Source organism: Tachypleus tridentatus, chromosome 9 (genome assembly GCF_004210375.1).
Source record: "Tachypleus tridentatus isolate NWPU-2018 chromosome 9, ASM421037v1, whole genome shotgun sequence".
Taxonomy (NCBI): Eukaryota; Metazoa; Arthropoda; class Merostomata; order Xiphosura; family Limulidae; genus Tachypleus; species Tachypleus tridentatus.
Genome location: NC_134833.1, coordinates 126,253,745 through 126,277,174, shown reverse-complemented (window position 1 = coordinate 126,277,174; position 23,430 = coordinate 126,253,745). Strand labels below are relative to the sequence as shown.

The 23,430-nt window shown below is 31.0% G+C and overlaps 2 protein-coding genes across 3 annotated transcripts in view; one reads left to right on the top strand and one right to left on the bottom strand.

Moving 5' to 3' along the window:
- The first annotated feature begins 1,950 nt into the window (after nucleotides 1-1,950).
- Nucleotides 1,951-10,088, top strand: APC4 (anaphase-promoting complex subunit 4). Of its 2 annotated transcripts, XM_076457095.1 has the most exons (4): nucleotides 1,968-2,143; nucleotides 3,686-3,716; nucleotides 6,351-6,598; nucleotides 7,828-10,088. In XM_076457095.1, exons 3-4 carry the CDS (start codon nucleotides 6,358-6,360, stop codon nucleotides 9,951-9,953), a joined length of 2,367 nt encoding a protein of 788 aa, XP_076313210.1. In that variant the 5' UTR covers nucleotides 1,968-2,143; nucleotides 3,686-3,716; nucleotides 6,351-6,357; the 3' UTR covers nucleotides 9,954-10,088. The 2 variants fall into 2 exon arrangements, with proteins under 2 accessions (XP_076313209.1, XP_076313210.1); XM_076457094.1 differs by lacking the exon at nucleotides 3,686-3,716 and having other exon boundaries at nucleotides 1,951-2,143.
- A 7,814-nt stretch (nucleotides 10,089-17,902) lies between these two features.
- Nucleotides 17,903-23,430, bottom strand: part of Cdc27 (cell division cycle protein 27) — a 113,814-nt gene continuing 108,286 nt past the window's right edge. Inside the window, exons 16-17 of the mRNA XM_076457093.1 lie at nucleotides 21,877-22,030; nucleotides 17,903-18,719 (exon numbers count right to left, since the gene is read on the bottom strand). Of these exons, the coding sequence (XP_076313208.1) occupies nucleotides 18,598-18,719; nucleotides 21,877-22,030 (276 nt within the window). The 3' untranslated portion in view covers nucleotides 17,903-18,597. The remainder of the gene's footprint in view (nucleotides 18,720-21,876; nucleotides 22,031-23,430) is intronic.

Below are 23,430 nucleotides of genomic sequence, written 5' to 3'. Positions count from 1 at the left end.
TCTTTGCTACTAGTGTTTTTACTTGTATCCAACTTGATGTGTCTGGCAATGATACTAGATACATAGGAATTTAGTCAGGCAGGTCAGGTAGAAACCTCCATTCCTCAACATAACACGTTGCGTTCCATTGTGGGTTGGATGTAGGTAATTCAGGTGAGCTGTCTGAGCGATTTATATTCTAATTTGAGGATATAAATCCGACCTTCAAACCATTTAAGTGCTACATCGACAATTTTGTGTTGGATTTTCTGCCCTCACAGCTCTCTTAGTTTCTTTAGGTGATTTTCACTCTGGTTGTGCATGTCAGAATGTCATGTGTGTGTGTGTGTTATTCTTATAACAAAGCCACATCGTGCTATCTGCTGAGTTCACCGAGAGGAATCGAACCCCTGATTTTAGCGTTGTAAATCCGTAGACTTACGACTGTACTAGCAGAGGACCAGAATGTCATTTTGTTTGATGCTGTTCATTTTGTCCTCATCGTGTCGTTGAATGTTTCTGTTGAGTTGACTTAACCAAATGACATTCTCTTAAACTAAAAACAACGTGGCTATAGTCCCAATTTAACACCGACCCCAAACCAGATATAATAATAAAGTAAGTATTGAACTAAAGTTTGTGAGTGAGTCTGTTAGCTCATTTAACTAATACTCAATGCATAAATTAACCATATATCTATTAGTATTAGTCAGTTAGTTTCTTGTTGTAAATGTTGAGTCTATGTTTTCGACGAAGTATATGAGATACGAGATTAGTCGGTATAAGTGAAAGCTTTGTTTACACGTTGTTAATTTGTAAAGTTAAGTCCCTAGTTAGTTACATAAAATCATGAAACTTGTCCTGAAGATTTGTAGTCGATAAAAAACACACACTTTCGTTAACATTAAAGGACTAGAATTTTCAGTCTTCTTATTACTGAATAAAAAAATAAAATAACAACCCTTAAAGCAGTTGAATCTGTTTTAATAGTATATATTTAAATTACCAGCACAAGTATTAAAATCATTATGAGGTTTTTCAATAAACGGAACGTTGTAGTTCAAGTATCAAACTACTCATTGTTTTTATAATATCATATTTTACCTTATGGTAGAACTATTAGTGTCAGACTACAAAAAATTCAAGTCAATGTTTTATTTAAGTATTCTCTTTGCAAAATGACGCAAGCGTTTTGAGGCGTGCGACTCGTGATCTGAAGGTCGCTTGTTCGCATCCCCGTCGCGCCAAACATGTTCGCCCTTTCAGCCGTGGTTGCGATATAATGTTACGGTCAATCCCACTATTCGTTGGTAAAAGAGTAGCCCAAGAGTTGGCAGTGGGTGGTGATGACTAGCTGCCTTCCCTCTAGTCTTACACTGCTAAATTAGGGACGGCTAGCACAGATAGCCCTCGAGTAGCTTTGTGCGAAATTCAAAACAAACAAACAAACAAAACAAAATGACGCATAGAGTCTTGACATTGGCTTTAGGCATTGATTCTTCTACTATTAAATGCAACTAAGTGCCGTTTTCTGTATAATTTGATGTTCTTGAAACTCTTTGAAGATTGAAGATAAACAGAAGAAAATTTGTATTTTCTTTCTATATTATAATAATTTGGTATGACCTACACGTTCTTTCTCTATTTTATTGTACAGGGTGGCCCGTAAGTCCCTACCCATCCATATATCTTATGTGTCCAGTGTATCTGTGTGGTGTCATCAGAATTCTTGCGTCATGCACCCACGTACTTGTCACAATACGCTCTTCAAGTGTAAAAGGGCTTACATGGGCCATATTTCTCCGAAAACAAGAAACAAATTTAAAATACATGCGTAATTGAATATAACATAATAACATACGGATGGGTAGGGACTTACGTGCCACCCTGTATGTGTATTGATTATGATGCCTAATAATAATAGTAATAAAGTATAAAAATATGTTTCCACTGATGTGAAATAAAATATATACACCGTAAGAGGGCGGTTTAAACTGAAGTAGTTTGTTAGAAAGAGCGGTTCTCTATTTTTTCAAAACTTTTAGTTTTACCTGTGAGTTATTAATGACTATTGTGTAACTGAATTACAATGCCGTTGGTATGAGGAAGAAGGACGCTTAAATGTTCAAATATTAATGGATATAGCCTCACGTTAGCCAGACTTGTAAGTTTATTGTTAATAGAGTGGTACTGATAGAGATAGACTATATATTCAATTTTTATAAGGTTTGATGAATTATCAAATATCAAAACTATCTGATACCACATAGAACTTGAAGTTGTTGAAGTATCTGTACCAGAAACTACAAAGTGACTAAAAGTGAAAAACACACTCATTAACTACATAATCAGTTGATAGCATTCTAACTAACAGACTTATGAACTAACGAGTCTGTTAATTACCTTCTTGGTTCTCTAATCAACAACAAATTGGTGGTTGTTATATAAATATATCTTTTACCAAGTATCTAGAAAATTTAAATGTCGCATCAAGTTTCGGCACTTGTGAAATTGCTAATTTTAACCATCACACTTTATTCAGATCATCATTACAATCTGCCAAACCTTCTTGTTAAACACATTAAATATCTAAATTAGGATATTAAAAAAAACATACCATTCAGTTACTAAATTCAGAAATACTGTGATCAAGAAGTTACACAAATCATTAATTTTAGAAACGGCAAAATTCTAAAATGCTGTGGAGTGACCCTATTAAATACCTTCTTTTAGTGTAAAAGGTGTGTTTGTTACAACTGGTATATTTCTACCAGTGACCTAAAAACTGAACTAATTAATTTATTACGTGCCAAATTATTAATTTATTTTGAATCATTTAATTGTTTAGATATAAAACTACTATTCTAATATAATTCTGATTAAACGATATCTTTGAATAGTTTTGCAAATAATCAGACCATACCTATAGATTCCAACACAACACTGTGTCACCCTATAAAGCTTATACCATTCCAGTTTCCCTCATTCTGTTCTATTTAGAAAACAAACATTTATTATCATGTTGTATTCATTCCAAACATTGAGAATTTCTTCATTGTTATTGCTCTTTCTCCCCTCTTCACCATTTCTCTGCTGAACTTCAGATTTTGAGGATAAGTTATTTCAAGACTATTGGATTTATTTGTTTATATAAAGTTTTCCTAGATTTCCAAAAATTGCTTTTTCTTCAACAGAAAATAAACTTAAAGTAAATTAATAGCCACTGAAAATAATATTTTTCTAATTGCTTAGGAATGTCTTGGTTATCAGTAAAAATTGTAATAGAACTTATCATGCAGTTTTCTTCTTAAAAGTTTTCCATTTGATTTTAATAAAGGACCAGTGCTATCCTGGAATCATGTTTTGCAGTTTACTTGAGATTACCAATGATCAAAATGAAATGACATTTTTATCTGAAAGACCTCAGTAATATCTCTTTGCTTTAGAAATGGTTTTCATTTTTTTAATATATTATTATGGGAAATTTCAACTTGTTTTTGACAGGTGCAACCTTTCTTTTCATATCCATGGTTTATGTGTGAAGCATCAAAAACCTTCTAAAGTATGTTTTAAACAACATTTAACCAAAGCTAAGTAATATAATAAAATGTAATGTTTTAAAAGAAACCAAAATTCACGTTATAATTTATTCATTGGTAAATGAATTGTAGGAAATTATTACTGATAAAAAATAAATTATTACTAGAGAAAAGAAGTGCATTCTTTCCAAAATCTGGGTAAGTATAAAAAATAATTATTAATAAATGAAAACTACCAAAATTTCAATAATATGAAAGTACTAATATGAAGGAAGTTAAGGTTTATTGTAATATTATATAATACAGAAGGAAAGGAAAATTGAAAATCTTTTGTTTAAAAATATTGTGTCTTACGTTATGATTTTCTACTTAAAGATAAATTATAAAGATAGTTTAATAAGTGAGTGCAGCTAGGATTCCTTTTTAACACACTTTATTAGCATTTATGCAGATGCACTATTTTAATAAATTTTGGAAAGCTATTTTGATGCAATTGTTCAGTGTGATTAATTCCATATTCAGTGTATCTAATTCCATATATTAAACTTCCTACACTGTGCTTTGATGTGTTTTAATAGAGATGCATTTTATTACTGGATGTTGCTGTAGTGTTAAAGGACTATATACAGAACAGATATCTGGTGGTGGATTAAAACTTAAGGTTTATATAATGTGTATATGTAAGTTGGGGCTCAAAAAGTATTAAAACTTTACAAAATTCAATAGTTCGGGATAATCAGTTAGAAGTCAGGAAACAGAATTCCTCAAAAGATGGAAACTGAGGTTTTATCCCTTAAGGTTTAGCCACATTTTTACAAAAACATCAGAAAACTTGTATATGAAGAGTAGATATATACACAACTAATGAAAACTTTGCTCTATCAGTTTAAGTGATTCTCTGTTGTTGTACATCTATTGGATGACAAAAGTTTGTAGGCAGTTTATCCACAATGTTTAATTAATATTGAGGTGTTGGTGGTGTTATTACTGTTTTATATGCCATGATAGCATCAAGGGACTATTTATTCATCCAAGGGTGCCAGTGGACACTCTTGTCAAAAAAACTTGGAATGCATTTTCTTATTTTGCAGGAAATCACTGATTTCTATTCAAAACATTTGTATGATGCTGACCTGCACTACAACTCGCAGCAAATCATCCTGTTTGAAAAATAAAACCGTTTTACTTTGAGCCTAGCATTTATTAGAGAGACTAATTTTAGAACTTTCTTTTGTCAACTGTATGGAATAAACAGTTACTGATATTGTAATAAATTATGGTCTAAACACAAATCTTAGGCTGGAATAGCTAGTAAGCCAGTGAGTTTTATAGCATTACATTAACACTGTTTCTTAATATTGGTTGATGAAGGGTTTTAGTATAATAAGTTACTGTAGTATAAAGTACTATTAGTATTACTAATGAGCACATACATTATATGTTGGGCCCGGCATGGCCAAGTGTGTTAAGGCGTTCGACTCGCAATCCGAGGGTTGTGGGTTCAAATCCAAGTCGCACCAAACATGCTCGTCCTTTCAGCCTTGGGGCATTATAATGTGATGGTCAATTCCACTATTTGTTGGTAAAAGAGTAGCCCAAGAGTTGGAGGTGGGTGGTGATGACTAGCTGCCTTCTCTCTAGTCTTACACTGCTAAATTAGGGATGGCTAGAGCAGATAGTCCTTGAGTAGCTTTGTGCAAAATTCAAAAACAAACATTATATGTTGTTGTGGATACATATGTTAGTACATATTGTGTTAATTCTGTGCCATTAAGTTAAATTATACATGCACATGTTAAAATCACTAATAAAATGGCTCCTAGGAAGAGTAGTATGCAATGTAGTATGTATTTTATTAATAATAAACCTATTTATACTATTTCAAAAAATACCAGTAATTGTTGTGAAAAAAGTATTTTGCTTCTTTGTGGTATATACTATAAGACAAGAGTTAGACAAATTCTGATAAGGTCATTGTTGGGTACTACATTTTTAGTTTCATTCACTGAATAGTTTGATACATAAAGGGATTATAAAGAGGGTACGTTGTCCATTTTTTTCAAACATAGGTTCAAACTTTTAAAAATCTGTAGATCACCTTCAGAACTTAGTTGTTTCAATAGAAGTTATTAAATGAAATTATTTTACTGTATGGTGTTATATTTTCAATGTATCTGTAGGAAAATGCAGTGGTTTCTGAATGTTTTTAGTATATTTACATTTTCCATAATTGTAGGTATCTGAATTATTAAAGTATGGTATTAAAGTTAGTAGTATTTTGTAAGAAAGTTATCTGTTTGCTTTAGTAACTGTAAGAATTATTAACTTTAAGAACTAAAATGCTTTTAAAGAATCTTGTAAGACTGCATTTCCCAAAGTCTAAGGCAATTACTTCCGGAAGGGCACAAACAATCTGTTGGGGGAAAGAGGTGCAGGTAATTAAGGAAGAGAATGCAAAATTTATTTTGGTATATTTTTTGTTAATGACAACAGTATTAATAAGTAAATACTACAACACATATAACATTTTAATATATATCTGTGTATATCTCATAACTAACTCTTTCACTTGTTTAAAAAAAAGCATGCACAAAGATTTAAGATCATTCAAGAAGTTACATTCTATGTATAAAATGCTGTTACTGAATTTTAATTCTACTTTGTATATTCTTCAATTGAAATTTTAGTTATATCTAGATTTTAAAACTACACTTACTTCCTAGCTTATATTTAAAGTTAGATGATGCTAGTGTTACACAATTAAAAATTCAAAATGGTCTCAAGTTAATTTTTGCCTTAGATTTTTGTATCTTTTTGTTTTTAACAACTTAGAACTGCAATGTGTTCATTTCGTCAAGTTGATGAACGACATGTCCCATTGGAAGCTACTCAAATGGTGTGGTCCCCAACGATGGACCTCATTGCCTTAGCTACAGTGCAAGGTGAAGTTCTGTTACATCGTTTATCTTGGAAAAAAGTGTGGTCTCTGGCTCCACCAAAAGGAAAAGATAATACTGTCAAAGCACAAGTGCTGGTTTGGAGACCAGATGGGAAAGTTCTAGCAGTGGCTTATGATACAGGTAGTGACAAAGAATGAAGTGGTTGTCAAATTCCTTTTTAAGGGTACTTTATATAAAGTGCTGATAATAGTTAATTGGAGCTGGTTGATTACTGAACTTTAATAATCAAATAATAATTAGGTTCATGAATTGATTCTATTCAACAAGTAAATTACTTTTCCCTGAAACTTGGATAGTTGGAATGATCCAAAATGAGTAATCATCAGAAACACTGATTTTGATTATATTAACGACATAATCAATCATGATTTCATTTAATCAGTTACTCTGCATGATAGTAGTGTAATCAATGCTCATAGCTAATTCATTATATATTGGTTAATTGTTCAGCTCTGCAGTTAACAAGGGAAATAGTTAGAAAATGTACACTTACAATGTAAAATGTGATGTAACAGTGATTAATCTTGAATTAATTTGATTGTAATATATTAGAGGGAGCTTTTATTTTCTCCACGTAAGGTAATTGTTATAGTTCTTGACCCAAAATTAATATAAAAGGAATTAAATTACCTCAGTTATTTAAATTTGAAAAAGATTGCAATTAATTTTTTTATTTAGTTGTAATTATTTTTCAAAACATTATTTTGCTATAACAAATTATACAGAAGATTGAAACTAGATCTGACATTGAGGAACTAAAATGAAAATGATAGATACATGAATTTAACCTGTTTATTAACAAATGTACTTAGTCTTATCACATCATGTAGACTTTCGACCATCACTTTGGTCATTTTTAGGCAAACCAGTAAACCTGAATACCGTAAGATGAACATATATTTACGACATCATACTTACATTTTAACACTATCACAATGGCTCACTTATCATTATATTTGTGTACTTGCATTCAAAAGTTTATTGAGCTAATACTTTAAGAATTTATGTCAGTAAATTTGGTATTAAGTTGTAGATTATAATGCAAATTTTAGTAGTACATATTTGTTAATTTCTTAATTTAAAATATCAAAAGAACACAAATATTGGTTTTTGTGTCACATGACATGTCGAATGCAGCACTGGTTCACATTAAATGTTTATGATGTCAAAATACTAAGTCTGTTGTTCAATATGAATTAAAAACTAAAATTACAGATATTGACAAGCACAAATAAAATGTAAGAACCTCATGTTTTCCTATTTGATTCATATTAATCAAACGTGTTGTAAACAGTCTACTTCATTATATTAATAGACTCATCATTGAGTTTGTTTTCCAACTTTTATAGGGACTGTCTTGCTGTGTGATGTGGAGAATTCTGATGTCTTACACAAAATTGATGTTGCATCAAGTATATCTTGTATGTCATGGGTGCAGAAGCATGAGCAGCATAAAAGAGAACATTTGTGTTATATTGATAGATCCTCTCAGTATCTTCCAAAGTTACCTTCTTTAACTAAAAGCTACTGCTCTGTGAGTAAAAATACAGAAGATTCTGTGGAAGATAGCAAGAAACTAAAGAATCAAGTAAGTCTCAATATTCTATTAATTGGAACAGTAACTGGAAATGTTTTACTAAATGCTTTTGGTGTTTATCCATGTGGAAAGTTGTTAGTAAAGTTTGAAGACAAACATCAAAATCATGTGCCTATAGTATGTTGTACTCTGTCAGAAAATTTCAGTATATTATCAGTCATAGCAGGTCGTAAAATGGAAGATGAGCAAATTATTTACAGCTTACTGATCTATAGTGTTCCAATGCTTCAGCAGTACCATGAGGAACTACAAATTATTGCCTTAAACTATGGCCAAATAGCTTGTTTACGGAACTACTTATCATGTACAATACAGGCGATTGAAGAAGCATGGGAAGATATTCTTCTGGAAATTGACTCCAAGTTGATGACCTATGCTGAAGAGAAACAAAGGGTTTCTTCTGGAACAGTGAGTGATGGTTTTTTGGAACTGCTGATGTTTGGGACACCATCAGATGTATTAGAGAAATTCCTTTTGCATGATTTAACAGAATCAGGGTTGAAAAAATTAGGTCATTCAATAGAGTTATCTTACTCAAATATTCAAAAACTTGTGTTAAAGAATTTACAGTGTGTAGCACAAGCCATATACTATCATCTTAATGATGTGAAAGGCATGGCTCTATGGAAGAGTAGATTTGGTGCCTTAGGATTGTCCATAGAAATGGTGAAATTGGCTGTTATGAGCACTGGCTCATTCTTGATGAAAGCTACAGAGATCCAGCAAGTGATTGATAATAGTATGAAGAAGTTCAAAGCTTTCTTCAGGTGGCTTTACACAGTTATATTGAGACTTTCTGATGAACCAATTCCACCCGAGATAACAAAGGTAACACAACAAGACTTGAATTTTGTTGCAGACTTTCTGAAAGAGAACTTTGCCAAGGAATGGGATCAAGAAAAAAAGTCCACCTTCAGTCTGGAGCGAGTAGGTCAATATCTTAAGATGGAAAAATTAACCTTCACCCAACATTTGAAAGACAACCCCTGGATTTCTTTCCTTGACACACACCCACAGTTTAAAGAAAATGACATGCTCTTTAACCATTATCCTGAGAAGTCCTTAGTTCAACAGCAAGTAGAGTTAGAGAAAGCAGTGGATGATGCATTTCAAGGACCATTTAATGTTATAGGTGGTAGTTTTGTAATTAGTGAGGAAATGACCTTATTCTCTTGTAGGACAGATTTTAGCATAAAAATTTCTTACGTGACAAACATAAAAACATCGTTGTTTTATATAGCATTCACAGCAGACAAAGTCCCTACATCTTGTATGTACATTGTTCGAGAACCCCTTGGTGTACCTTCATGTCTTGAAGCAGTTTGTATTTGTTTTGGGGAAATTGGTAATGAGCATACTGAATCTAATGAAAGCACCTCCACCACAGTAGAATCTCGTAAGAAACACAGAATTCTTGATGTTCAGTTTTACAATGAGGACGTTTTATCAGTGTTACTGGTAGAGAGTCATGATGAGATTCCAGATCGAGGTATACCTATCCTTGTACAATTTCCACTGAAGAATGTTGCTCATGAATTTCAACAAATTAACACTCGAAAGAATGTAGACCTGATAAATGGGTTGAAAAGGAATATTGATGGTGCCAGCTGCTTAGATAAGATGAATTATCGATATTTAGAAAGCATGCGAGCATTACAGTTTGCTGTGAGTGGATCAAGAAAAGTTGCATGTGTACTTTTTAGCTCCCGACGTAGAGTGAGGCTTTTTGAAATGGATGTTGAAGATGAAGAAGATGATCAAGATGATACTTGTCTTGATGAAAGTGCAACAAAAGAGTTTCCAGAAAGAGAAGAATCAGGCATAATAGGAACTGATGAAACCACTGGTGAGGATAACAAAGAAAATAGTTTTGACTAATAGCTATTTCACTTTGGAAATAAGATGTATGTGAAGTTGTGTAAAAAAATTCTTAATTGCTTATTTGTTTGTTTGTAAATTGATATAAAAAACAATATTTCATTGTTTAAGCAGGATAAAGTTTGAAAAACTATATTTTTTGGCTTGTATTTTCATGTTTTTGACACACAGCAGTTTATAGAAATTGCAACTACAAGTTTCAGAACTAACAGTCTTCATTGAATTCATACTAACGCTTCTATGTACAATCACAATGTCCTTTTGTAGTAGTTAAGTAAGGAGATATTTACTACTTTCATCAAAGTATTAGATAAAAACCAGAAGTAAGAACTGTATTCATAAACTGAGCAAACCATAGGACTATACTAGACTACATGGGGTTTGATTATAAAATTGGGTTAATATTTTAAATTGTAAGTTGGCAAATCATACTATACACCAGTGTTTCCTAAAGGTTGTATTATAACACACTAGTCAGTGGGCAAGTGAGCTGATGGCATGTCATAGCATATTACATTTTTCTGTTGCAGTTTAAAATAAACAGTTATAATGTCATGATCAAACCATTTTACTTACCACTCTCCCTATTTTCACTTTGATATGAGTGCTGCATTTAGTGGTGTGTTTTAGTTCCAGGTCTACATGTGGGATACTTCATTAGAATGTAATGATTTATAATTGTAAAAAGTGCCATAATTTTAATGCTATGACTCAGTAGCAATGTTGATGGTATATTCCATTCTCATACTCTGAGTTTGTGTGAAAGTAAACCTGTTTAACTTGATAAACTAGCGTAACATTAGATATTTGTGCTTGATACATTTGAAAGATAATTGTTTTTCAAGTTATTGACTTAAAGAACTAGTGACTATGTATTAAATGTATATTGTTATATTTATCTACCCATGGGGCTATTCATAATAAAATAGCATAATTAACTATTGGATATAATGCTCCCCATAGCTGTATGCCACGGCTTGAACCTGAGATATTCTAACCTGCAAACAACTTGGGTAAGTTTTGAAATAGCTTATTGTCACTTTTTTTTTTCTTTGGAACTAAAAAGAAACCTCAAAAGATCATCTTTAATTGAAATATGGGAAAATATCTGCAACATTATATAAGAGAAATTCAGTTTCAAATGGTCTAGATGTGGCATAATGGTAAGTTAGCTTGCTAGGCTGTTCATTAAAGGATACAGGATTTAAGATGTGATTCTGCTGAAAAGACATCACACTTCCATCTGTAGGTAAAATCAGTAATTTTATATGCTACAGGGAACAGATCATTTCATTTTATGTAGCCATTGTGAAAAGCAAAACACACAAAAAAGTGTAGAAGAGAAAGTAGGTTAAATCTAACTTCCATAGACTTTGTAGACTGCATGAATAATTATCAGATTTTACTAAGTGCATTATCATCAAGTTTACTGGTTACCTACAGGTAAGATTAACCACACAAATAACCAAAAGCTTGAAGAGGGAAAGACTTATGAAATTAAAAATATTAGCTTGACTCCACTGACTCACAAAAAAAAGAGAGAGAGAGAGATGAATAATGTAAAATAAATCTAGTTATAACAGAAAGTAAAAAATAATTAAGAAATGCGCTAGATAGTGCTTCTAGAGATTATCTACAGAGATTCTGAAAAAGATAGTTGAAGAAACCTTGAGAAAAATTCTGAATAGATACTGTTATAGATGGAAAGAATATTATCATTTACACTGAAACATTAATGTATTTTCATTTTAGAGTGCAGGCTGTACCAGTGTGATTGGTTATTCTTGGTGAAAGTATAGAATTTAACCTTAAAACTTGAAAAACAGAAATAGGTCTATACCAGCTGTGTAACTAACACATTGTGTGAGATCAGTACAAAAACATTTATAAAAGATTTTGGTAAAATGTACAGTTAACTTTTCTATACTAAAAGAAAGGGAACATATGGCACCTCCAGGTACCACATAAGAATGAAACTAACTTCAGTTTAATCATAATATATTAAATTGTTAAAAAAGCAGCATTATTTGCCAGTGACACTACACAAAAAAGGTGGAAAGTATTAAAAATATTGGCATGGTTATTAGTTCAATTTTCCAACAATAAACAATTAGTAAACTCCTGACAAGTAAAAAAGGAAATATTACTTTTATATGGACTTATTATTGGTTGCATATCTAGAAGATATTCCCAATTTAACAAATGTCATTGAGTTTAACTCTCAGATAAAAATCTTAATATAACTTGGTCACTGCCTCCACATGAGACCACTTATATTTTCTGTTGGAAAGAATGGAAAAAGTAGTTTAATTATGGTAAAAAATGTATTAATTTAGTGCCATTTAAACTTCATTAGCTGCTAGGTCTCATTAAAATGAACACAACATGGTTTAATGATCAGTGTAAGTCCCACTTTTGAAAGTCTATGGTATACTGGACTATACATTTTACACTCATGAATGTGAGTGCTTTATGAAATTGAAAGCCCTTCGAGTATCAATGTACGATTCTGGTGCTGCTTCCTTTTCCTCTTCTCAATACTTCAAATTAGTAATGAAAGTACATGAAACTTAGAATTTCTGCATAAAATGCCCATCAGGTTAAAAATATGAAACACTCTTGAAAATTTATTTTATGAATAGCTTAGAAGCTTTACTCATCTAAGAAGAAGCATTCATTACAATGCAAGGGAATATTAAATGTTTTATTACCAGTTAGATTGTTTACAGATAATTTGATTCTATTATTGACAGACAATTCTTAGTTTACCTGTAAAACAAATAATGGAAACAATGAGAACAAGGTTAATTCATCATTAAGGACTTCACTGGTCAGTTTTGTAGAAATTAAATAAATACTAGAATTTAAAAAAAAATTCACAGTAACAGAGTCAATTTTATTCAAAGTTCATAGCTTGTGGGAAAAAGTTACAAAGTATTAGTTACAGTTTCTAGCTTGTAAGTAGTGCTACAAACTAGAAGTAGAAAATGCCTATGTACTACACTTATAATGATCAGAATGCATGGTTTCATCTAATTACTCTCACAATATAAGGTGGTATTTCTTAACTTTCTAAAATTACTATTGCATTTGTATTTTATATAGTTTTCCTCCATCACTGAGTTGAGGTGTGTCTTAACCATTTGTTGTATGAAGTCAGTTACCTTAGGTAACTGCAACACTATTCTAACAGTGAAACAAAATGATTAATACTGAGTGGCACTCATGTCTTTACCAAGGTAGCTACACTTGTGTAAGTAGGTTGGTTGTTGTGTGTAAACAAGTGTTGCTGTGACTGCATGTAGATCAGTTTGTTACAATATAAATACATTGATCAGATGTTTAGTTGACAACCAATAACTGTCTTGTACTTTTGTCTGGTAGTAAAAAAAGCAACTGAAGGCTACATAATGCAGATGCTTGAGAGTGTGTTTTCGGTTGGGTAATGCTTTAAACAAGGTTAGAGCTTCTCGATGACAAGAAACACACTTGAAATAAAAATGTATCTCAGAACAGCTGGTATGGGTATTAACACTATTGATAAGGAGAGAACAATATTTCGACCTTCCTAACTCAATACACACCAACATTAGTTCACCTGTGACAAGGAAAAAACCAACCAAACAGCATTTCTTAATCTCAAGATCACTAGAATTGATACACAATTCAAAACAGAAATTCACAGAAAAATCACCCAAACTGGATTATACATTCCATGGGTCTCAGAAAATGAAACAAAACAAAAACTCAACATATTAAGAAACCAAATAAACACAGCCACAAAACTATGCTCACCCGATAAAATTAATGATGAAATCGACAAAATAAAACAACACTTCATCAACATCAACAAATTTCCTCAAAAAAAAACCATAGAAAAAATTATATGTATGCACCTAGACCAACAACAATAAATCCCAAGATACAACAAACTTCAAAACCTTATACTGCTGCATATCATATATTCCTGATATCAGTGAAAAAATAACTAACATTTGGAAAATTTTTTAACAAAATGCAACATTCCAGTAAACACCAAATTTATTCAAAAACCAGGTACAAAATTAAAGTCTATACTATAGAAAAACTGCACTGACAAACACAACGCCAATATAATTGATAAGATACAATGCAACAACTACCATGACTTCTGTATTGGAAAAACAAGTAGAAAAATGGAAACTAGATTCAAAGAACACAAAAAATACCTTCACACATTTTTGAACACTGCAAATCAAATAAACACAACATAACCATAGAAAACATCCAGATATTAAGTAGGGAGACACAAAATCAAAGAAGTCCTACTTGTACAGCAACTAAAACCAAAATTAAACCAATATAAAGGAACACCTTTATATCTATACTAATTAATAACCTAACATCCACCTGCAACGCTCCCTACAATTCTGTACTCATTTATACTCTCGTCCCTAAGATGTGTCAACAGTCACATTCAAACACACTTTCTTAACCTGAAGATGGTCTAGGAAGGTTGAAATGTTCTTCTCTCCTTATCAATAGTGTTAATACCCTTACCAGCCATTCTGAGATACAAGGTGAGAGTTTGTAAGTGTTATTAAATTTTGACATTTTACTCGGGTTACTCTTTTTCCTGGAATTTTATGTTGAGGTTATAGTAGTGAGTTAGAATTTTTCTCATTAGTAAAAAATGTGGCTCAGCATTTTCAAATTGTGTGTATTCTTTTAATCTTGTGAAAATTCTAATAAATACTCATTTATTCTTTTTGTTAAGTATTTTTGTATAAATATTAACCTTTTGATTATTCATAGTGTAAGTTAACAGCTGTTTCCCAGTTAATATCATTAGGTTCAATCAGTTTAGAAGATGTAGGTTGGTTTCTGAATCCAAATTTTAAGTAACAGTGCAAAATACCACTTCAAAAAATTCATCATAACTTATTGTCTCAAATTTTGTTCTCATAAAGAAGTGGAAATGTCAAACATATCTTTACCCTTTCTGGATGCTTTCATAACATGTTTAAGGAGTTGAATGTTTTTTATCACTTTGGAAATAAAGAAATGTGAGTGTACATATATGCTTATTTTGGGATTTAATACTTTATAGTTATTCATCAGTTCAGTATATTGCAAGAAATGCCCAGTACTCTGAATCTGCCAGGCAAATGATTAGAAAAGTAAAAGATTACCCATAAAAAAAATGTAAAAATCTCTGCTAAATGCCCTATGAGCATCCTTTGGGAAAGTATTTGAAGAATAGGTGTTTATTTTAAGCATACTTTCCAATTATTAATAATTTTAAGGTTTTTTTTTTTGTCCTTCTAAATAAGTGACATTGGGAACACAGCATAACCAAATACACAATGTTTAATTTAAGAATTTCTCAAAAAAGAGTTGCCTTCATTGAAACATTTTTTTGTAATTATCAGTTGAACAGATTATTTTTATCATATAAACAATGTAAAAACTAACATAAACTCAAAATAAAGCCAAATTATTTCTAATTTTCAATCAAATCAGCAAAAATTAAAACTTGACTTTTGTAAACTGATGCACATTATGGCAAGAGAATAGCAAGGCCAAACTTAAGTTAATTATAATTTTACATTTGGATATTAGCAGAGAATATTTTGTATTTACTTTTTATCAAATTTATTTTTGCTTAGTTGTCTGTGTTACAGTATATAAAACATTTTGGTCTATATACATATTTGTTCCCAAAAAAAAAAAAAAATTAAGATGGAGAAATCTGTAGTTTCCATATAAATCAGACACACAAAAAAAACAAGCTCCAGTGAACTGTGGCTAACAGATTTGTTTTGTTAGACTGTGAAGATGGATGCTGTAAAACTCTTCCTTGTACACTATGCAGATTATGGAAAGCCAGCAGGGAGGAGTGTTGCACTTTAGACATGTCAGCTTTATGAAGAAGTAATTTGCAATTAAAACTGTGCTGCACGGCTGTTGTCAAAGTACTTGATTATCTGATAGAACACAATGTGTTAATATGGACTGTAAATGTTTTGTGGGGTTCTAAAATGATTTTAATATAATTTATTTAAACTGAATGTTACCTTATCTATAATCATTGCATCAAATTACAACATTTCCTAAGTATTTTGAATTTTATTTTACAGAACTAGTGCAAAAAAGAAATTCCCATGATATTTTGATGGTGATTAAAATCTAAATATAATTTTTACCACCTTTACACATTTTCTTCCAGCAAATTTCTATAGTCCTTCAGAAATTAAATTACTAGAAAGTTTTCTAACAGACTTTTAATTCTATTTTCAGTACATTTATAGAAATGTAAAATGATCTTGTGTATTTTGTGGTACTTTGACCGTTACTGATTCTTAGAGGATTATTTTTTTCATTAGAGAAGTTTCAACTCTTTTCCTCTGTATAGATATTGTACATAAAGTCCTGATAAGTTGTCATAAACTTGAATTTAATAATGAATAAAATCACAGGCATGTGAAAAGAAAATGAAAAAAACATCTGTTATGATTTCTTAATTAAAAGAAAAAACCTTTCTAATTTTCAGTAATTAAATCCAAATTTTTCTTCATTTGGTATATGTGATGAAATAATACTCTTACTTAAATCCTGTTTCTTCAGATTCAGCTTTGTACACACAATTGGTTGAAAGCCAATATCTTCCTATTTCTTGTAATTTTTAGAACTTATGAGCAAAGAAAATAAAATATCACACAAATATCTTTTATATTCAGTGCTGATTAGGTGTTTTGCCCAATACCAGAGCCCACTGAGCTGGCTTGGGTGTGACAGATCATGGGTGGTCAAGATGTCATTTCTACCAAAATTACATGAACAGCAACTATTTAAATCCTTGTACATGATAATTGTGTGATTTTTTTATTAACATAAAATTATTTATTTAAATTAACACTACTCATCAGTCGGAAGAACTGACAAACCAGTAAAGTTTTTGTTTGTTTTTCAAATCCCAGAACAGATGAAATGCCCAAAGCATGAACTGTTAGAAGCCTATTACTATGTGTATACAAAAACTTCAGTAAAAGTAAAGAAGCATGTATTAATATGTGAACCACATATCCAGTGCTAACGAAGCTATGAGGCCTTTTTGCCCAAGACAAAGCCTTCTCAGACTAGCTTGGATATGACAGACATAGTAGTAGTGGAAACAACCACTGTTTCAGAAGGAGCTTAATTAAGTTGATAAGCTGTAACATCCTGTGCATGTTTAAAATTAATTATTCTCTTAGTTATGTGTTGTTATAAAAATTAAACTGTAGCCAGTGTTAAGAGAAAATTTTCTGTTTTTAGAGTACTTCTTTCTATCATAACTAATGTATTGTTTCTGTCAAACAAGTAAATTTATAAAGTTTTAAAATCTTGTTTTCCCTTTTTTTTTTTTTATCTTAAAGCTTTGTGTATCTGATTTTCATATTGGATATGTTTATACCAGGGTCTGTAAATTGAGTGAATTTTGAGATGTTTTACGTATAACATTCCTTCTAAGTTGTCTTTGTACTGAATGAGTTATAAAATCCACTGAATGCTATTCTGTCCTTTGGCAAGCTTACAATGTATAACTCACTGCTATGTTTATAGTTGTCAATTGCACTGAAGAGAAGATATCTTTTGTCTTTATACTATTTCACTCTACAAATGTCAAAGTGGAATACACTAAGCAGTAAATGACACAAAAATATGAACTAGAAAGAAAGCGTGAGCACCCATACACATGCAAGGGTTAGAGGGAACTTTGGTAACTATTTGACATTTTGGATTATCCGAGGCAAAAGATTTGGGTATGAACTCTTATTGTTCTTGACAGTTGTAAAATACAATGAAACATTTAGGAGTAAAGCAAACAAGAAATAAAATTATGTAAAAATATTGAATAAATCTACAGTTTTATTTTAACAATACTTCTTAAACTCGATATTTCATACTCCAGAGAAAAGATAACACTATTTTGAAAATTCTGATTTGCTCTCCAGTTTTATTTAAAGCATGTTTCTAACATCAGTACTTCAAATGTTCTTGCTTTCAGGCAACTTGAGACAACATTTAACACAAAATGAAAGGCAAGAGCTTACAAATACATTTGTTGGTAAGAATTTATTACACAGAATGTGAAAATATCATTCTTTCTCAAATTTCTTATGTGTCAAACAGTACTGCCTTTTGTTATACCAAAGTTCTTTGTCTCAAATCAACTCTCATGTTAAAGTTGCAAAAAGAGCCATTTCTTTTATTCTGCCTTAATATAATAATCAAATAAAGCACATTTTTATTGTTAAATATCTTGTTTCAGTATAGTTAAATAGTAAATTCAACAATAACCTTATAAACATCTCATTTGGGTGACAGCAGGGAATTTTTACATTCTTCTGGGCAAAGTGCATATTCTTCTCTCCACTGATAAATATTCCTGGAAAAAGCTGTAAACACTGTTGAAAATGGTTAACTACTATGGGACAGTTTGCTTCCAAAACAGAACAAAAGTGTCAGACTAAGGCAGTCAAAGATTGTAACACTGTTGAAAATCTCTATGCAAGATCAATTTTTTTCCCACCCACACCATTTCTGAATCCCTTTTCTCAAGAAGTCACGTACAAAATCTAAAATATACAGAACAAAGACAATGAGTCAGTTTTTTTTTCAATTAGAAGCTTTCATCACTCTCCATAGCCTGAAGATGAATATCCTCCACATCCATTACAGAACTATCATGTGATGAATCATGATCTGCTGGGCCTGAACCAACACTGACTATATCATCTGATGCTGTAAAGAAGACAGGTTTCTTATTAAAATGTTAATTTGATGAATAAAGAAAACGTTGTTAAACAAAAATGAAACTAATAAAGATTCATTATAAATATTTTCGTGCTTGTAGGACAACCTTACATATTATACGGAGAAAAGTAATACAGTCATAAGAATCAGTCACCTCTATCACTATGTTCATTCAAATTAAAATAAAAAACAATTACAAAACAAGTCCAGTTTGCATATATTAAAGGTGGTAACCTAAAGGCCACCTGGGATGATCAGGCTATTGTACAAATATCAAAACAGCTACAAGCTGATGTTTGATACAATATTTTTCAAACTATTTAGTGAACATAAAAACAATTCAATCATTATTGGAAGCACTTAACAGTACAAAAGGTAAAGCCAGAACAATGAGAAGAGTATCATAAAGTTATAACAAATATTTTGTTTATTATGTAGACTTATCATTTAAAGCTTCAGATCATTCAATTTAAAATTTTTCCATTAATCTCTTAACAAATAAAAAAAAAATACTATAGATTCTTAACAAGAATGAAGTTTTAAATATTCAAGTGCTAGTATATAATATTTTGTCTGGTTATTAAACGTCATTTTAATCAGCAAATTACAAAATTGCCATTTCTTTTAAAGCAATTACAACTGTGTAATTTGTTTCATCTGAAATAAACCCAATAAAAACAATTGTTTCTGTTGTTGAATTTGACCAGGATCTTTGGACAGAACTTTTATCCACTGAACTGAGGGGATGTTCCATAACTAAGCTTTTGAAAGTTAAATTGTCTTTTCCAGATCAGACACAGCTGATGTACCTTGAGAAAGAACTCTGCTAGGTGGGAGTGGAAGGTATTGATTTTTTGAGAAAGGAATTTTGTGCATGTAATTTCAGAACATAATGTTATACAGAGAATTCTGTTGTTATGCTATCAGCACATTCTAATATGCACTTTAAAGTAAGTGACTTGTAAATAAAGATGGTTCTTTTTCATAATTTATTCTTATTTAATAATTTGTGTGATACTTTCTCTCACAGCTTCTGTAATGTGATATACTTTATTTCATTTGTAATAAATACGTTATTCACCCTGAACTGTCCTTTTCTAATCTACTGATGTATTAATCTCAGTTTGTAAGCTAAGATCAAATTTTGAACACTGGGTGAGCTACAGAAGAGAGGTTCACAGTAGAAATGACAACAAAAAAAGTACTTTGATGAAAACCTCAATTAATTAACCTCATGGGCAGTTCAAATTTTACATGTTGTAAGGAGTTCAAGTCTTTATTAAGAACTTAAACAAACAAACAAAAAATACCAGAAACTTTTTTTGGGGGGAATCAGCCCAGTAAAATTGTCACACTGACTTCAGACTTGTTAATTTTGAATGATTTAAATCATGCCTGGTTTATTTTACATAGATGCTAACAGATAATGAATGATTGGTTAAAATAGGGCATTAATGTTAGATGGCTTAAACCTCCCTTTGGTATATTTCATATGGCTTTTAAAATATGACAAATTAATGGTTAAATTAGTTTCTTAATGTCAAATTGTTCAAAACTTGCAGTGTTTCATGTGGTTTTTAACAGGTAATTAAGAATTTTGATTTTATGTATTTAAGCCTCTATTATTGTTTTTTTTCTTCTTCTGAAGTTGGGATAAATATATAAACTGTCAGAAAAAGCAAGAGACTGTATATGAATAAATGCATACATAGTTTTCTCTGATTAAAATTAAACAGTAAAGAACTGGAATTGAAAGGTGAATTTGCTTGTTTGATTACAATTACTAAAGCAATATAGCTTTACATTTTTTTCTCTTCCCACTTATGTGTTCTGAGTGTAGATGCTACAGATAATCTATTCTCTTGGTAAAACAGCATGGATTGAAAAAGTTTAGTTTTGATTTTCTACATGTTCTGTAATGCAGTTAATACCCATAACTCTGCTACAAAATAATAAAAAGTGGAATGAACACAGACATGAAAAAAGGAAACAAGCAATGAGATAGAGAAAAGCAAAGGGGTATTAAAGAAACTGAGTGAAAAAAAAAGTAGACTGGTTCAGCTGACATTAACAAGATATAATTTTGAACAACCATTTCCTTAATAATAATAAGTACAATTCTTCAATAACATATAAGATGCACAGTACCAGATGACTTGTATAAGAATACCCCAATTTCAAGGTTTCTTGTAAAGACAGTGGTACTGGGCCTCAAAGAGTAGCTATTGTATACAAATACTTTTCATTAAAAATACCAGTTAACAGATAACAAAAACATGACAGGATATATGAACATCTTCACAGTACACATCATATTTTTCTTAAACAATAGGCTGAAATAACTTTGTTGTTATCTTTAATGGAAGCACAGGTCATGCAGAGGGACAAAGATACAAGAGATCAGAGCTTAATTCACTCATTTGTTGAAGCACTTCCAAAGGCTGGCTAATGGACCTTTTGGAGAGTTTGTGAAAAGAATGTTGTCCAGCAACTGAAATAATGCCAAATTATGATACTTTACAAGAAAAGTACTTGCCTAAAGTATTTCTGAAATTTGAGAAAGAAATCGAACAGCAGCTAAAATATAAAAAAAATATGTCCAATTGTTAATGAGCCCTTAGATACTCTTGGAAGGCCCATAGTCAGTACACTGATGTCCTATGACTACACTGTACACAGCAATTATGAAGTTCTATTAGCATATGGTTTCTAATGCTAAACTGCTTCTTGATCTGACCAAAGTTCAATTTAAGAAGCATTAACAGTATATCAACCTTTTAAAAAGGTCTTGCAATTATTAAGGTTACACATTAAATGTGTTAGTTACATTCAACTACCAATATATTGGTTATTAGGTCAACTTTATTGGAATGGTGCTACAAAACATTATGATTAACCTGCATTAGGACACTCTAGTAGCCAAACTATTTCCTGGATTGAGTTTGAATTAAACTCAAATGCACATATATAAGTTTGTATATATACATACATAAATATCTAATGTTACTATGAAAATACTTTGTTTGACAAAACTTGCAATATGTATTGTTAGTGACAAGAGTAATGTGTAAAAAGCTTTTACTCTCAAGTTTATAAATAAATGTGTATACAATTTATGATTTTATTTTATTTAAAAGAATCTTACTTGGATCTTGGGAAGCAACAACTTCATCTTCTTCATTTGTGTATCTCTTGTCAATTGCTTCTTTGATTTGGTTATTAGCACCTTTAGGATCCAAATCCATTGCCCAGGAAAAGTTCATTAAGGCCAAATGTGTATTTCCTAATTTCTTGTGAACCTACAGGTGCACATTTTTCATAACATAATAAAAGTGGAAAGACATTATTCAGTGATTGTTACTAACTAAAAGTATTTATATAATCCTCATCTATGCTAACTATCACAACAAACACCCAGCAAGACATCACAGTTTAAAAACACAAAAGAGGATACTATAAATGACATGAAGTATACAAAACCTACATTAGACAAATTACTTCACATAAATTCATATAATGCTCAACTAAATAATAACAAACAACTTACATAGGCTTTATTTTTTTTAAGCTACAAGTTCTTTACAAGTTTTGTTGTCTACTCCGAGCTAATATATTTTATTCTGCACAAATTTACAATGATACAAAACATAAACTTCGAATTGAAATTTGCAAATGAATCAGAGAAGTTGTGCAGACTTATTCATAACTACTAGCAAAGAAATAAACATATGTTTTTGGAATAGATCAGAAGAATATTTCTATTTTGGTAACAATTTCTAAAGCATTTTAAGATAAAAATGGTGCAAAATACATATGTTACAGTAAGATCCAGACAAATATTTATTTGGAGGATTTATTTAAAGAATATTTAGCCTTTTACATATAAATGTACTTTTATGACCATCTGGTCATACTAAACAAAATGGATTACTACCAGATCAACAAATTACATATGTTCTTTATATGTTATGGAGGGAGTAAAGCAAGCAGTCAGTGAAGGGAAAGAGCAAGTAAACTGAATTTTTACACAGTATTGTCTGTAAGTCACAAATACTACATGGTGGCAATGTATATTTGTGACTTGTTTCTTTCAGCTATTTATTTATGTTACTTACTGGCCAGTTCCTAAATTTTGTTCAATGATTACAATTACCTACTGGAATTAGAAAAGGTCTTCTAAACAGAAGAAAAGCAAAATACTGAACTTTAAGAAAGTAGTCCTAGATTGACACCCTATGATCCTTAGATTACCTTTGCCAATAACTATTTCCAATAACATATATGAGGCAAACAGACCTAGCTCATAATGATTTTTACATAAATCTTTATTACCCCTTGAGTGAGGCTTGCTCTCCCACAGAGAGAGGACACAGTTCATGTTATAGCCATTGTCATATGTAAAATTTACCAAAGCCAAAAAAATGTGAACGTTTGAAACATTTTAAACATCTCATTTACAACAGATTCCCTCAGTTAGATGCAAATACCTAAAGCAAAATTTAGAAAAAAAATTACCCAAATATACCCTACCAATGAGATACATCTTGAACTAGTTATGGAAAGGTGAAATTAATAGTTATTTCAATAATGGCACTGGTATATATTTTTTTATGTAATTAATTAATTCATAAACAACTAAAGTGCAACTTTTATCTCTATTAACCTGTTGACTGTCAAGTATTTCAGCTGCTACAATACA